The sequence below is a fragment of the Lycium ferocissimum genome, chromosome 5 (assembly GCF_029784015.1).
Source record: "Lycium ferocissimum isolate CSIRO_LF1 chromosome 5, AGI_CSIRO_Lferr_CH_V1, whole genome shotgun sequence".
NCBI classification, from domain to species: domain Eukaryota; kingdom Viridiplantae; phylum Streptophyta; class Magnoliopsida; order Solanales; family Solanaceae; genus Lycium; species Lycium ferocissimum.
In genome coordinates this window covers 5,619,270-5,636,797 of record NC_081346.1, presented here as the reverse complement: position 1 = coordinate 5,636,797, position 17,528 = coordinate 5,619,270, and the positions used below count along the sequence as shown (strand labels likewise).

Sequence of the window (17,528 nt, the reverse complement as noted above, 5' to 3'; positions counted from 1 at the left end):
AGATCTGGCCGTGTGTATTGTTGGTGGTGGCGGCGATGGACTGATTTTGAGATGGCGGCGGAGAAGATGACGTGGAGGTGGAGAGATTAGGGTTTTGTTGGTGATGAAAAGATTAGGCTTTTTTGGTGGTGGTGGTGTCTCAGATTTGGGTTTTTGGTGGTGGTGTGTCAGGTTAGGATTTTGGTGGTGGTGGAGAGATTGGTTTTTGCTGCTGGTAATGTCTCAAATCTGGCCGTGTGTATTTGTTAAAAGCCAAATATAAATACATTAAAAAATCTACATCTTACAAATACACTGTTTTTTAATGTATTTGTCTTTGTATTTTTTGAGTCTATTTTTTAGTGTATTTTGTTAATAGCCAAATACACTGTTTTTTAATGTATTTGAATTTTTTTGTCTTGTATCTAAATGTATTTGTTGAAATCCATTCAAATACAAGAAAATTTGAATATATTTGGCTTCATATGTAGTTGGAATGTACACAATGTATTTGAAATACATCAAAAAAAGCCACTGAAATACATCAAAAACAAAAAACAAAAAAATCAATAAAATACATCAAAAAAAATCACTGAAATACATAAAAAAAAAATCACTGAAATACGTCAAAGCAAAAAAAAAAAAAATATCACTAAAATACATCAAAAATAAATAAATTAATATCTAATTTAATAGCTCTACCGTTAAAGGCTAAAATCAAGGATCTTGTTTTTTTATTTTTTTTTACCTTGTTCTCATGTATTTGTTGGCAACAAATACACGCAAAAATATACACTATTTTGCCAAAATATAGCTACAAATGGTAATATTTAAAAGGATAGCTACAAATGGTAGGAAGCTACAATAAGGTAGTCATTTGAGTAAGTTTGCCATATAAATATATGTATATAGGATTTTTTCCGAAGTTACGAGGTGGGGGGGGGGGGGGCATGTCCCCCCACCCTTCAAGGTGAGTCCTCCCCTGACCATGTAGGAAGATTATAGGGAAAAGTATTCAAAACACACTCAAACTATGGCCAAAATTGCCATAACACACCTCAACTTTGCGGGGGTCCTATGACCCCCCTGGACTTATTTTTTGTGTATTATTTTCGCTTTCAACCGGTGACCTTGGACTAGCAAGTGTAGCTACTCTCCTTCGCTCGCGTAAGAGATGATAAAAACTATATGGACCAGTGTATATTTGCCACACGGACGTCCAAATAACGTTTTTAATTCCCCCAAATCCAATCTTAAATCCCCACAAACGGCTAGATCTTCTTCTCTTCTTCCACATTGAGTTCTTCCCCAAATTTTTTGGTAAATTTCTTCTCTTCATGTTTCAATTCTTACCCAAGATTGGATTCTTACAATTTCTTTCCCCAAATTTCGATTAAAATTGTTAGCTATGGAAGAAACAAGATTGGATTTGAATAAGCTTTGTATGGACAATGAAGATCCAATGTTGAATGAGGAGGTGCGATGCGTCCATCATGGTGTGTTGCTCCCATTGAAGACTTCCGGGTCTGACAATAATCCCGGAAGAAGATATTGGTCTTGCCCCTACTATGGTTTGAAGAAGTGTAAATTTTTTCGATGGAGGGATCTTTCCAAAGTTGATGAAAGATCGAAATACATTATTCCAAAGTTGGTGAACAAAATGAAGGAGATGCATGGAGAATTAGCTTCAAAAGAGAAGAAAATTAAGGAGATGGAAGAAGGATGTGGAAGTTCCGAAATTGCCGAGATGTTGAAAGAGATTGAAATGGAAGAACAATGCTGGCTCAAGTGATATGAAAATGAAGGAGATGGAAGAACAATCAAGTGTGATTAATGCTGGCGAAATTGAAAATGCAAAAGAGATAAAATCGAAAAAGAAGGGGATCAACAACTTTAGCTCTAATTTGATTTTCACATTTTGTATCTTGTTTTGTTTTGCTAGTTGGATCAGTTGGTTAATGCGAGGAAATGCTTCAACTTGTCATGACCAATTGCCTTAGTGTTTCTTGTATTTTTGAAGTTGAATGGTTTAGTTTTGTGCTTGATGTTAGGTAGGCAAAAGTTTTGGAAAATGTCTTTTGTGTTGTGGTTAATGTTAGGTAGGAACTACTTTTCCATTTTATTTTGTCTTGGCTAATGTATGTTAGGAATCCTTTCTAGTTTTCTTTTGTTTTGTGTTTAATGTAAGTTTGAAATTGATGAATGAAATCCCTTTAATTTAGAAAGCAAAGGTGTTACATGTGCTCCAACATAAACCTTGCTTAAATTGAAAACACGGAGACCAGTCTAATCTATTTCTATGATCTCCTATTTTTTTTCAACAAGGAAGTGTATCCGGTCTCTAGCAAATGCTGTGCCTTGAAACACAATATATCCCCGTCCCGAATCCGTTAGCATCTATAAATTCTTTCCATCCTTGATAGAGCCGCGTATGAGCACCAACTTTGTATTTCATTTTGTACGCGCCTCTTTCAGAAATTACAACAGCTTCACGGTCATCGTCTGGGAGAAATTCAAGAATGCTACTTGGAAGGATCTGCGAAAAAACATGTGATTACTAAAACTAAAATAACAGTTCAAAATAACAAATAAATTAGACGAACACTTACGAAATCATCCTTTTCGACGTATGATTTGGTCAATTTTTTCTCAAAATAAGCTACCATTTTCGAATTAAGGCTCATGTTAGAGGTTGTGTAGAATGCTATTTCAAAGTATTAAAGTGTAAGTGAAAGCCTATATTTATAATGTGTTTTGCAATAAATTCCCCACTATTTAACCCCCAACCACCTTAGCTGTTGTTGACCACCTTTAAATCCGGTCAAAAGCTTGACCACATTTAGTTTGCAACACTAATTTCGTTCAAAATGCTTGACCAGATTTGGTGAGCAACATTAATGCAGTTTAAATGCATGACCAACAGATTTCACTTGGTCCATAAACTCAGCTTTGAAAAAGAAAATGTTCGCACCAACATAGGTTGCACATTCTCGGACATTAAACATGTGCACCAACAATTTCAAATAGAAAGATATTCTGGACATTAAACATGTGCACTGATGTTACTGCTGAAAAGAGACAGGACTTAATAATAGAAACAGACCCTGCTATATATAAACACTTGCACCAATATAAGTTTGTACAAAAGTAGTGCATCACATTCATGATGATGCAACATTCAAGTGCAGTAGCATAATGTCACAAAACAAGCATCTAAGCCACAGCTACTTTAGTTTGTTTATGAACTGCAAAAACTACCAACTACATTAACTTGTTCTACCAACTACCAACATTAACACTACTTCCATGGATCCTTTGTCTGCGAGTTCGTTGTCGTCACTTTTTTTTCCTTTTATTTACCCTCATCTCTTCCAGTGGCTTGATGTCATTGTCTTTTTGCCCTTCCACCTCACTCCAGTCCTTGCTTTGTGACCAAGGTCCCGCAACATCAGTCCGACCTTATATGCTTTCTTGAGCAAGATCAATTATCCTACTACTTGGCAAGCCATGCCGTAGACAAAGCAAAACAATTGTTTATAGTTAGTAAACCTACTTGCAACAAATATACCCAATCCAACAAATATTTCAGCTCTTACATTGTATGTTGTAAATCCATTTTCTCATGACAAATATACCCATTCCAACAAATTCTAGGCCTTTGTAAGGGGTAGTTCTTCCTCTTTCATTATCAACAAATTACACTAGAAGCTTGAGAGGTTTTTCTTGGTCTTCCCCTCCTCACATTAGACTGAGAAGCAGCAGGTTGATCAGGTGCATTGGCTGCAACAGGTGCAGCACTAGAAGCTTCAGAGGTTTTTCTTGGTCTTCCCCTCCTCACGTTAGACTGAGAAGCAGCAGGTTGATCAAGTGCATTGGCTGCAACAGGTGCAGCATAACTTGTTGCATTTTCAAACCATTTAGCACTAATGGTTGTCCTCCTTGTTCCCATACCTCTTGTTGGTGCTTGGAGAAGTACTTCTGGGCCTTGCACTTGCTGTTGGTGGTGCTTGAGAAGTACTCCTTGGCCTTGCACTTGCTGTTGGTGGTGCTTGAGAAGTACTCCTTGGCCTTGCACTTGCTCTTGCTGGTGCATCAGAAGTTAATGGATTTTTCCTTGGCCTTCCCCTAGCTTTTGCTGGTGCTTCAGAAGTTGGAGTTGTCTTTCTTGGCCTTCCCCTAGCTCTTGCAGGTGTAGCACTTGATTCAGCAAAGCTTGGCTGAGATGCTGCAGCAACATCTGGTCCATGACCATAGCTTGTTCTACCAGAATCCTACCAAAAACAGTAGTGTCAAATCAAAACCATTACTCCAAAGAGTATAAAAAACAGAGTTTACTTTAAAAGCTCATACCTTCAAAGGACAGCCTCTTTTATTATGGTTTTTACCATGACAAATGCTGCAATTCATGTCAACTCCTTTTCTTGACAACTTACCATATCTTTTTGACTCAGTGGCTTCTCTTCTCCTGACCTTCTTTGGTCTGCCTGGCATAGGCTTTACAACTGGTGGTGCAACATAGGGGTTATTGGACTCAGGCCACATTTTCATATTGGTGACTGGTTGAAGAAAATGACAATAAGTCCTCAAGTAGGTCTCCTTACTGTAGAAAGGCCTATCAACAAACTCAACGGGTTCATACTTCTTATATAATATGGCAAATAGTGGCATGTTGACATGGTACTCCTTGAGCATCCAGCCCTACAACTGCAAGTTCTATTTCTCAAATCAACAGTATGTTGATATGGCCCATCACTAATTTCAAACCCTCTCTCACCATTGAAATCAATATTACATTCCATTGACTTCTTTATGTTGATTTCTAGTACCCTCAGTGCCATTGGAGATATATTAGTTAACCATGTTTTTGGAAATTGACTCAACTGACCTATTCTAGTCATTACCTTCACTCTAATCTCTTCAAGCATAGTGATAATGGTTTTATGCCTTGGTCCTAAAATCCAGGCATCAAGCTCTCGGACATATTATTGTCCACACTATCACACTTAATGTCAGTTCTAAAGTACAGTTTACACCAAGTTTCAGGTGGGTAGTACAAGAATCTGCAACAATATCCTTACCATCCTTGGCAGTACCAAGCTGTTTCATTTTGTCCAGATTTATCTTCATCTCTCCTTCAAAGGTGCTTTTTGCACACTTCCGCAATTGGTTCCTTCTTGAAGACCTCTCCATTCTTTTGACCAGTTGGCTAGATATGTCTTGCACACATCCCGTGCTCCACCAAAGGGTAACAATTCTTTCATACTGATTAAGCCCCTACAATTTTGAGAAACAATTATATATGAATGGACGAAAACTAAATGAAGAAAAAAAAAAGTGATTGTCATACATTTTGCATGTCTCGATATCACAAGTAGTTGCTGCCATCTCCCATTCCCAAATCGCCTATCAACAATTTCAAAAACCATGTCCAAGTGTTCTTATTCTCATATTCCACTATAGCCCAAGCAATAGGCAACATTTGATTATTAGCATCTTTAGCAACAAATGAACTAATAGCTGTCCTTTGGTTATTCCCTTTAAGAAACAACCATCCAAACCAATACATTTCCTACAGCCACCTAAAAAGCATTTTTTCAAAGCATCAAAGCAAATATAAAAACTTTCAAACACCAACCTACCACTTTCACCGCAGTCATCAACCTTAACAACACAAGTACTCCCAGGATTAGTCCTCAACATTTCATCCCTATAGTCAAATATTCTTCCAAACTCTAACACATGATCACCCATGATTTCTTGGAGTACTTTAGCTCTAGCTCTCCTGGCAGTGGTTTTTCCAACATGTATATTAAGTTCTTCCCTAATCAACCGTGAAACTTGAAAATCCTAATGTTTGGTCGTTCTGTAATTCTATTCTTGTAATGTTTAGACAAGAACTTAGCATTGCACATGTAATTTCTAGTAGTCTTGACACACCTATGTTTAGGATTGTAGGTTTTGATCATGAAATCATTAGTCTTCTTGTCAAGACTTGTATATAGCAACCATGGGCATCCCTACACCTCACCCTAACCTTTTTGGGCTCACAAATTTCTCTAACCGTACACCCCTTTTGAAGTGCATATTTTGTAACAAAGATCCCTAAACTCATTCACATCCTCAAAAACCATCCCCAACTCCCACATCACTTTTTCAACAGTTTTGTCAAAAATTATCCTTCTCCTAGCCCTCCTAGACCCTGACTCATCATCTGTATCTGATTCAACACTATATGCATCAGAACTGACATACACTGGCTCATCCCCAGCAACCTTACCTTTCAAGCTTGTATCAGCAGTAGCAGTTTCATCAAAGCCCAGATCTGGACCAACTTCACCAACAGGAATTTCTCCAGGGTCATTTGGTATCCTTTCTCTTCTTTTCCTCCTCTGATATGACCTCCTTTCGCCCTCAATTGTATGCACTCTTCATGAACATCATCACTTTCATGTTCAAAGATCATGTTCATTAAAGAAAGTTCACTTGGTCGACTCGAAGTATCATCAGTGACTGGTCGATTCAAGAATAGGAAATTCACTACTTAATGGGTCTTCGTAAGTGTTAGTCAATGCAGCTTCATCGGTTCAAATAGGTCCGCAAAGAGTTTCGCAGTCCGCCGGTTCTTTATTAAAAGCAAACCCATCCCCTTCTTGGATACCCCCATCCCTTTCTTTATTAAAAGCAGCCAAAGATTCCTCATTGGGGCTAGTGTATTCCAACAAAGCAATGGGACCATCTACATTATCTAAATTATCAACCATGTGACAGACATAGATTTCAATAGTATCCCCATTTTCAAAACTTTGTGAAATTTTGAAAATGTCCCTATCAGTTTGGATTTCTACAACACTATCACTATTAGATCTCCTAACACAAAATGAACAACTTGTAGTATACCCTAGTTCTTTAATATAATCCCTTAGTTCAAAAAAAGGACATCCTATCCACATCAACATCCAAAAACTCTATTATTTGTCCACCCTCATACTGTATGGTTCCCCACTATGAACATCCAAAACCCCACCATGATACCATCTCAATGTTACTAATACAAACCCACTCATACCTGAAATTACAATTCAGTAATAGTACAAACAATCAGTACCACACATATACAATAACAATAGATGGTCAACAACAATCACAACCCCACACACACATCAAATAACAACAATTAAATTCAGACTTGGACAATACAAGGCCAAACAAAAGTATAAAATCACATTTTGGGGTGAAAATAAATTGACGCAATTACAACAAGAATACTACACGACATAAGATTACACATCTCTTAACCCCAAATAACCCCAATTTAAACTAGAAAAACCCATAATTTGTTAACAAACCCTAGAAATTCATACGACAATTCCACAAATCCTATATAATGTAGAAAAAAATAAACTTTATGCGTACAAATACCGACAAAGAACAAGACTAACCCGGTATTTTTTTCGGTCACTAAAAGCTTGAAGATAAATCGACGATTTCGGTCAAAATCCACCGCGATGTTACCACCTAAAGTTAGTTTAACTATGATTCACACCGATTTGCGCTTTAAAATGGTATTTGAGTGATTAATATGGCGTAAATCGAGTGGAAGGTGAGAGAGAATTTTGGATTTCAAATTTTGGAAACCAAAATAATGAAAAATGACCCGTCCGATTTTAATTTTATGAGCTACAGCATACACTCAAACTCGTTTGAGTGACTTTGTCCTATTGAAAGCGAAAATAATACACAAAAAATAAGTCCAGTAAAAAATCATAGACCCCGCAAAGTTGAGGTGTGTTATGACAATTTTGGCCATAATTTGAGTGTGTTTTGAATACTTTTCCCAAGATTATATTAAAGAAAAGCTATTACTACTACTATGGTTGATTAATTAGATCAAGAAATTATGTATATCTGAAAGTTTGTAATAACATGTAATCGCAAGCATTTATTTATAAAAAGAACGTGGAGATATGCGATTTATTAATGCGATACCTTAAGATTCCGATTTATGAACTATGATTTGCTCATTTGGTAAGATTATACAATACGTAGGAGTTTTTTTTTTATAATTTTCACAAAATTGTGAGGTTTTTATGTTTATGAGAAAAAATACAACTTAAAAAATTCAAATTATATGTCCAAATAAAATTTCAACTTCAAATAAGTGATTTCAAATCATATCCAAATAGGCCTAAAGATAAGGAGGATATATTAGTTCCCGGGTCTCAAATTCAAATTTGGAAATTGAAATGGACTAAATCAAACACAATCTGCTAGTTCCGGACTGATCCACCAATAACAAGAAACTATAGTCCCCACTTCAACAATGTGTTAAAATAGCTTCAATCCAAGTTTCCCTTCCACCAATACTGAATTCCAAATTCGGAAAAAAATAATACTAACCCAATTCCAAATCATCTCTCTTTACTCAACTCAATTTCATTCCCATTTTTAGCCCTAAAATTAGCTGAAATCAATGGCTAATGGATGCAAAAATTTGCCTGAAGAATGTTGGGAACTAATATTCAATCGTCTCCATCACCAATCTGACTTGGAATCATTTTCTTTGGTATGCAAACAGTTTCTTTCTCTCACAAATCGTCTACGTGTCCATTTATCTGTAATTGACTCAACTTTGCTTATCCATGGTACCATATCTAAACTCATTCACAGATTTTTGAATCTTAATTCTATTGATCTTAGTAATTTCAAAGGTGATCTTGATCCTGTTCTTATTGATCTTGCCAATTCTATATCATATACGTCCAATCTTGAACAACTTGATATCTCGGGTCACAAGAAATTACCCGTTAAGGGGTTGAAGGAATTGGGGTTAAAATTAAAGGGTTTGAGGGTTTTGAAATGTAGTAATCTCATTGTTTTACGTGACACTGATTTGTATGTTATAGCTGAGTTGTTTCCGTTTTTGGAAGAGCTTGATATTAGCTATCCAGGTACGGATTTGGATTCCGGTTCGAGATATAGTGCTCACGATGTTAGCAATTGGACTGTGACTGATTCTGGGGTTGAGGTTTTGTCGGTGAATTTGAGTAGTTTGCGTAAAATCAATGTTTCTGGGAATCATTTGATTTCTGATAGGTCCCTTGTTGCACTTTCTATGAATTGCTTGAATTTAGAAGGCGTTGAGGTGGAGGATTGCGCTTTGGTTACGCTAAAAGGGATCCTTTCGTTACTGCGTACTTGTGCTGCTTTGAGATGGATTTCAATGTCCGAGATTCATGTTGCTCGATCAAGTTCTGATTTTGAATGTTTGGCTACTTCTAGCCGATCTTTACAGACACTTGAGGTTTCCAACTCTTTTATTACGGATGAATTCCTCTTCTTGGTGGCTAAGGCTTCTCTCCCATTATATAGGCTTTCACTTAGTTGGTGTACATATTTCACATTATCTGGTATATCTTCGTTGTTGTGTGCGTATCGTACGCTTAAGTGCTTATCCCTGGTTGAAGTAAATTTTTTGACTGATGAGTCTATGAATGATTTATCCCAATATCTACAATGTCTTGATACCATTGATCTCAGCCGTTGTGTGAGGTTGACCATCTTGACGTTCTTCACACTTGCAAGAAATTGCCCTTCACTAGAAGAAGTTAACATGGAAAATACTAGTATTGGGATGACGAAGGATTGTTTTCCTAATGGTGTGAAGAACCCGAGAATAAGGGCTGTTAATTTGGCACATAACTCGTCCCTGGATGACGACGCTCTCACAAAAGTTGCTTCAATGTGCCCCAACATGGAGATTCTTGATGTGTCATCGTGTACTAGTCTTACTGAGGCTGGTATTGCTTCTGCTCTTGCGATGTGCAGTCAGATAAGGAAGTTGCAATTTGATGACTGTCCATTGACTGTACATATCGGAAAAGGTGCAGAATTGCCTAATCTTGAGGCTATTAGTGCAGCTGGTTCAGCATTAAATGATGAAGGCCTGGCCATGATTGGGAGCAGATGTTCTCGCCTGGTGAAATTAAACTTGGAGAACTGTAAAGAAGTGACAGCAGAAGGCATAGAGGCAATGGTGAAAAATTGTAGGTCATTGAGAGAGATAAACTTGAAAAAGTGTCCTCAAGTTAGTATCAATTCTCTAAGTAGTTTGGTGTTTTCGTCTCCATCACTAAGGAGAGTTATTCCACCCTGTTGCTCTGCTTTTAGTGATGGCTTGAGGGGATTTTACTTGCACCACGGATGTCGAGTGTCCTCAGGCTAGTTTTTGCTTGGTATATAGCACATACTATATACACTGTGTCCCTTCATCTTCAAACATTTCCCATTTTCTTCTTTCTTGTGTCAATCGTGTCATATAAGTAATCCAGATTTTTTTTTTTGGTGGTTGTAAATTTTGATGAATTGAAATGCTAATGCGATTGTTTTACATAGAATGTGCAGTATGCCTGTATTTGTACACATTTGCTTTATAGCTGCACACTGCAATCAAACCTGCTCCGCTCTTCAGTAGGGTGCCAGAGGTTGAAAATGAAAATCATAAGAAAAAGGAAAACTGGACAAATGTTCTTTAATAGGTCCATTTGCAGGTTTGTTTATGGCTTCAATGTCTCGTATTATTCAAGTATTTTTGCTCTTCAACCGATCAATGACACAAAGAGGGCTTTAAGATTTAGTTAAACTGTAAAATCCTTAAGGCATCCGATTCATCCTGCGTTTACAAATTTTTCTCGCTTTTGTTTACCAGATGATGATTTCTGCTGTATTCGTTGAAAGTGGATCCACTATTAAGTGGAAATAGAGGAGCATCCTGCTATGACGATGAATGTTCTTTTTGATAACAATATAATTTTATGATTAAGTTTTAGTTCTATAGAATATTGCTGGATTAGATATGATTTTATCCAAGCATGTACAGAATGGGTGCTTTAGAAATGCAAATAACGCACGCCATTCAGATTGTTTCTTCTAACTCTATCAGGTTGTCCTGGATTCGAGTTTGACTGCTATCCTTTATTAATAAGAAGTAAATAAATTTATGCGCTCTTTTAACGGTTTAAACTTTTAGATGATATGGTGAGAATTAACCAAACAATCCATTGTTTCTATACTCCAGTTCTCTTCTGATAACAGTACTTGTCATAGATTGTTGTTGTCTTGTCGAACTATTTTGTGATGCTCCTCACTCTCTGATCATTGATTTTGCCATTTACAGTCAAATACAATTACATAACCTAATCCATTCTGCCAACATTTTCCTTCTCTTCAAAAATCTAATTTATAACTTGTTTGGCCAAGTAACAGAATATTGTTAATTTCATAGATTTGAGATGTTCGTCTAATATTTTAGAATAAAAAAATTGAGCAAAGAGCTGGAGCTGGAAAAAGTTATCTTTATCCCAACTTTGGTCAAACACGAATTGATGTTCTAATATTGATAAAAGGTATTTTTTAAATTCATTAGTCAAAATACAAACTTGAAACTACTACTCTTCAAATGTATTTTTTTGAACGCACTTTTTACGGAAAATATTTTCCAAAATAAGCAAATTTTTAAAGTTTGCTTATTTAACATAATTTAACATACAAATTTGTTGTTTTAATCACCAAATTGTAAGAAAAGTGTGTCAAAATAGTCACTACTATTGCTGCTCATTTTTTCTTCTTTTCCAATAGCTTGAAGTTGGAAGTATAACAATTGCATTACAGAATTCGAACTCCAGGATACAATGTCCTTTTTAATTTGAATTGAAAAAACTAAACTTGAGAACACAATGTCTTGAAGTTTTGAACTGAAAAGTTGACCAAGAACATAGTACAATCTTGATGTTTTGAACTTACAAAACTTGAGCGTTAAAGAATTTTGAACTGAAAAATTGTACTCGCGACACATTGTCCTTATATTTAAAGAAGCGGAGAAGAAGAACATGCAATATATTCCCGCTTTTAAAATTATGACTAAACATTGAATATTTTGCAAGATAATACTTAAATAATGATCCAAAATATTGCTGCCTGGTGCTATTTCCACTGTTAAAGTAACCTCAACTCTAAGAAAATAACAAAAATGGTCTCTTATCAATGATAGTAGGTTAAAAAAATCCTTTTAAGTATTAGTAGTTCTGGTCTAGGTCTGATAGTTTTACGAAGGTCCGCTTGTTAAATTTCACAAAAAGTAGAAAATATTTAATGAGAATTCATATTTGGAAGTATAATTTTTTAGCGTTTATGTTATTTTTGGCCTTTTTTTTTTTTTTGCAATTTTTTTGAGGTGCAATTTCTATTACTTTTGTTCAATTTTTTTATGTTTGGTGCAACTTTTTATGTTGTGGTTTCTCTAATTTTGACGGAATTTTTTTATTTTTCTGGTTATATCTTTTTTTTTTCAATAGTACCGGTTAAATTTAACAATTGGGGCTCGTTTGGTATGACCTTTTTTTGGAATGAAAATAACTAACTAATCTCATAATTAAATTTGAGATAAATTTATTCCACGTTTGGTCTGGGTAAAATCGGGGTATAACTTATCTTGAGATCAGTTATTATGGGATTATAGTGTTATTTTTATTTTGTGGGAGGATGGGATAACAATCCAGGGACATCTAATCCAAGGATAATTTGTCCCCAACCAAACGACCCCTTAGAGTTTGTTAAACAGAAGAAGATTAAAGTGTTCACTTTTGACAAATTTAAATAATCAACACACACAAATGATCCTTAAAGGACTTTTTTGAACCTACAACCAAAGAAAGGGACCATTTTGGTCATTTGCTCAAGCTCCGGAATTAGCTTTCGCAAATTACAAATGGAGACACTCATGCATTTGGCCCTAAAGAGTGGCGAGCCCAATGCCGACAGAATGCAAATACTTCCCTGAAGAATGTTGGGAACAGATATTCAGTCGTCTCCCTCACCAATCTGACTTGGAATCAGTTTCTTTAGTATGCAAGCAATTTCTTGCTCTCACCAATCGTATATGCCTCCATTTGTCTGTAATACACCACGATACCCTCTCTAAACTCATTCACCGGTTTCCCAATCTTATTTCTATTGATCTTAGTGATTTCCACAGTGATCTTGATCTTATTCTCTTTGAGCTTGCCAATTGTGTCTCCTATATACCCAATCTACGACAACTTGACTTCTCTAGACAGATTAAATTACCCATTGAGGGGTTGAAGGAATTGGGGCGTAAATTTAAGGGTTTGAGGGTTTTCAAGTGTAGAAAACTTGCCATTATAAATGACTCTTATTTGAATACTATAGCAGAGTCATTTGCGTTTTTGGAAGAACTTGATATTAGCTATCCACGGCCCTTTGATAGACCTCCAAACCCTAGCGAATTGGACTTGACTGATTCTGGGATTGAGTTTCTATCGGTTAATTTGACGAATATGCGTAAGATCAATATTTCTGGGAATTATCGTATTACTGATAGGTCCCTTGTTGCTCTGTCTATGAATTGTTTGAATTTACAAGCCATTCAGGTGGAGGATTGCGCTTTGCTTACTTTAAAAGAGGTCCTTTCTATGCAACGTGCTTGTGCTGCTTTGAGTTGGATTTCAGTCTCAAATATTCACAATGGTCTATCAAGTTCCGGTTTTAAATGTTTGACTACTTCTAGTCGAGCTTTACAGACACTTGGAATTTCTAACTCGATTATTTCAGATGAATTACTCTTCTTGTTGGCCAAGGCCTCTCTCCCTCTGTATAAGCTTTCGCTTTCTTGGTGTACAAATTTCACATTACCGGCGATCTTTTTGCTTCCGCTTAAGTGCTTCTGGTTGGTGTAGATTTCTTGACTGATGAGTCTATAAATGATTTATCTCAATATCTACAAAGTCTTGTTACCATTTATCTCAGCAATTGTGTGAAATTGAGCATTTCTACGTTTTTCACGCTTGCAACAAATTGCCCTTCACTAGAAGATGTTTGCATGAAGAATATTCGTTTGAGGGTGAAAGATTGTTTTCATAATGGTGCGAAGAACCCAAGAATTAGGACTGTTAATTTGCAGCGTAACTCGTACCTGGATGATGACTCTCTCACAAAAATTGCTTTAATGTGCCCCAATATGGAGAGTCTCTATGTGTGCTTGTGTAGAAGTGTTATAGAGGCAGGTATTGCTTCTGCTCTTGAGGTGTGCAATCATATCAGGAACTTGGAATTTGTTGGATGTCCATTGATTAAACATATAGGAAATGGCGCTGAACTGCCTAATCTTGAGGTAATCAATGCAGCTGATTCAACATTAAGTGATGAAGGCCTGGCCATTATTGGGAGCAGATGTTCTCGCCTATTGAAGTTAAACTTGCATAATTATGAAGGAGTGACAATAGAGGGCATACAGGCTATGGTAAAAAATTGTACATCATTGAGAGAGATAAACTTGAAGAGGTGTGTTCAAGTCAGTGTTAATTCTCTAAATAGTATAGTATCTTTTTCTTCATCACTGAGGAGAGTTTTTCCGCCCAAATCTGATGGTTTTCATGATAGCTTGAGGGGATTTTCCTGGCACAACGGATGTCTAGTTTCATCGAGTTAGTTTTTGTTGGGGTAGCACATACTGTGAATGTTGTTCCTTTGATTTCAACGATTTTCCATATTCTCCTTTCTTTTTCGTCAGTCTTGTAATATAAGAATTCAATATCTACTTTTCAATTCTGGAACAAAATTGAAATGCCAGTACGATTAAATAGAATATGCAATATGCCAGTAATCCACACACATTTAAAATAGAGGGTAATTTTATGATTAAGTTTCGGTTCTTTAGAATATTTCTGGATTAGATCAGATCTGTAACATATTCTTGTATAATTACAGGATTAGATATGATTAGATCTAAGCATTTATAATTAGGTGCTTTGCAAACACATGCTATTGGGATAATTTCTTCTGACTATCTGACAAAGGTCCTAGATTCGAGTCTAATTGCCGTTGGGGCCATTTAACTGTTAAAAGTAACTCTACTCCCTAAGAGAAAATGACAAAAATAATCCAGTAGGTTCATAATAGTCCCTTAACTATCTCTTTAGCAGTTTTGATCCTTAAGTTTGTCAAAAGTAAATACTTATGGTCTTTATAAAATATTGGCTAAAGTCATAAATTGACCCTTAAACTATACCCGAAAAGTCATTTTCACACTTAAACTTTAGTTGTGACCTATTACACACCTAACATATAAAAAAGTGATACTAATTACCCCTCCGAACACCCAAACCCAAATTTTAATAAATACGTGGTAGTCACTCGCCCTACCGTGTTGCCACGTATTAAATGAATTAATTTAATGTCGATCCATTCATTAACCCAAACCCGGTTCGTTTCACCCCTTCCATTTCATTTTCCCCACCCGATTACACCCAATTTACACTCATCTTCACCCACCCATTAAAAAAACCCTACGCATCCTTCAATTTCTGACGAGATTCAACACAATATGGTCAATATTTTTCGGATTTTCTTGTGTTTGTTGAGTTAATCTATCTATTACACTTATAATCGAAGTTACGGTTTTTGATTTAAGTCTTATCTAAGGGTTGCACTGGTGTTTTTGGTGATTTTCGTGAAGATCACACCTATTTCACGACTAGGTAAAGTTTCTCTCACTTTATGTTGTGTAAATCCACTACATCTAGGGTTTTTTACATGTTTAGTTTTTTATGGATTATACTGTGTAAATGTCATGGTAAATGCTTGAATACGTTTAAAAAAAGTAGTATTGTGTTTATAAAAGTGGTATAATGTTAGTACTGTTTATTGCGACTTGAACTAGGTTTTTTTAGACCTTTTTTTCCTTCAATTCTATTGTGTTTCATGCTTAAATATGTCCAATATGTTGTAATAAGTAGTTGTGTGTGACTTTACTTCTTAAATGATTCTGTGCAATTTTCAGGTTGTAAAATGTCTTTTGAACTGATTACTTTGAGATTTTACCAAGGTGGACTTTTAAAGGGTAAGGGTAAAGAAAGATATGTTGGGGGAGAGGTTACTGATATTTATGATGTGGACATAGATAAATTTCCTACTTTGAATTGATGGATTGTGTGAGAGATTTAGGCTATGACCCCGGGAGATGTTCCCTTTATGCTAGATTGCCTAATCTTGATACCAATAACATCCGATAGGGATACAATGGGAATTGCAAAGATGTTTGGGGATGGGGATATTTTGGAGGCATTTGTATGCCACATGGTTGAAGAGCCTCAATTGGCCCCACTCTTATTAGAATATGCAACCCATGCGGGGGTTGGGGGGAAAGTGGAGTATCTTTTGAAAAAGGGGGTAGTGAGGGAACATCTCACGTGGAAAATGCAAATACGAGGTCGTCCAAACTACTAATCCTCCCACTTCTCCTCTCATCCAAGAAAATACAACTCCACCTCAACAACTTACTCCTCCTTCAATCCATTCCCCATTCCAACTAGTCCTACTACATCGCCTTAATTATCCAAGTCCCGAACTATCGCTACCACCGCCGATTCTTCAAAAACAACCGGAATTGATAATGATGAGTGTGATAGTGATGAATTAGGATCGATCTAGAAGGATTTGTTGAAGAAGGAGTGGTGGGTTAGTGATATAGATGAGGAACTAAGAGCTTTTAAAGAGGAAAGAGAGATGGAAAGAAGAAAAGAAGGAAGAGGGTGAAAGACCTCCGTTCCCGCACATGTTAAGTTAGGGAACAGAAGAAAAGGGGCAAGTATACGTGGGGTTTGATGAATCGTGGTGGGTACTGAGATGGTTTAGAAGGCAAGTTGGTTGAGATGAGCCATATTACCCCTCTAATGAAGAAAGACCGATTGACCGCACCGATGATGATGGAAAAGTGGTTGAACAAAGACAAAAAGCAAGAAGAAGGAAGGTAAAATCAGGAGTTGTGTTTGATAAAACTTGCAAGAAGGTTTTGAGGAAAGCTAAAACCATGATGACACCACATTTTTAGGGGAACTAATTTATGACCATATTCAAGCCCTTATGTACAAAATCCACTGTGCGTAAATATAAATCCACGTCCACGTCCACATTCCACGGTATAAAATGCAAATCCACATCCACTTCCACAAACTTTAAGTGCAAAGAGATAAATCTATTTCCACATCCACAAGATCCATAATGTAAACAATAAATCCACATCCACGAAATTCACTGAACTGAAATTTAAATCCACGTCTATGCCCCAAAATCCACAATGCAAAATATAAATCCACGTCCACTTCCATGAACTTTATAATGTAGAAATATAAATCCACGTCCACATCCACATTCCATGGTATGAAAATATAAATCCACATCCACTTTCACAGATTTTAAGGGCGAAAAGATAAATCCACTTCCACGTCCGCATTACACGGTACAAAATATAAATCCACATCCATTTCCACGGTACAAAATATAAATCCACATCCACTTCCACGGTACGAAAAATATAAATCCACATCTACTTCCACGGTACGAAAAATATAAATCCACATCCACTTCCACGGTACAAAAAATGTAAATCCACATCCACTTCCACGTTACACCACATCCACTTCCACCGTACAAAAATATAAATCCACATCCACTTCCACATATACAAAAATGTAAAT

General features: G+C 36.4%; 3 protein-coding genes across 4 annotated transcripts in view; 2 read left to right on the top strand and 1 right to left on the bottom strand.

Annotated features, from left to right (window-relative positions):
• The window catches only part of LOC132055617 (uncharacterized), a 92,620-nt gene that overhangs the window by 67,592 nt on the left and 7,500 nt on the right, over positions 1–17,528 (bottom strand). The window lies entirely within an intron of this gene.
• LOC132055211 (uncharacterized) lies at positions 8,450–10,201 on the top strand. The gene has a single exon (XM_059446916.1). The coding sequence runs from the start codon at positions 8,450–8,452 to the stop codon at positions 10,199–10,201; it is 1,752 nt and encodes a 583-aa protein (XP_059302899.1).
• Positions 12,786–15,975, top strand: LOC132055210 (F-box/LRR-repeat protein 3-like). Its single transcript, XM_059446915.1, has 3 exons — positions 12,786–13,668; positions 13,731–14,477; positions 15,833–15,975. The coding sequence occupies exons 1-3, from the start codon at positions 12,786–12,788 to the stop codon at positions 15,973–15,975; spliced, it is 1,773 nt and encodes a 590-aa protein (XP_059302898.1).

What these genes read in the sequence shown, in the direction of transcription:
- LOC132055210 (XM_059446915.1), top strand. Translation starts at nt 12,786, where the DNA reads ATGCCGACAGAATGCAAATACTTCCCTGAAGAATGTTGGGAACAGATA. An exon ending in TAAGCTTTCGCTTTCTTGGT is followed by an intron (nt 13,669 to 13,730) that starts GTACAAATTTCA and finishes TGGTTGGTGTAG; the next exon opens with ATTTCTTGACTGATGAGTCT. An exon ending in CGGATGTCTAGTTTCATCGA is followed by an intron (nt 14,478 to 15,832) that starts GTTAGTTTTTGT and finishes TGCAATTTTCAG; the next exon opens with GTTGTAAAATGTCTTTTGAA.
- LOC132055211 (XM_059446916.1), top strand. Translation starts at nt 8,450, where the DNA reads ATGGCTAATGGATGCAAAAATTTGCCTGAAGAATGTTGGGAACTAATA.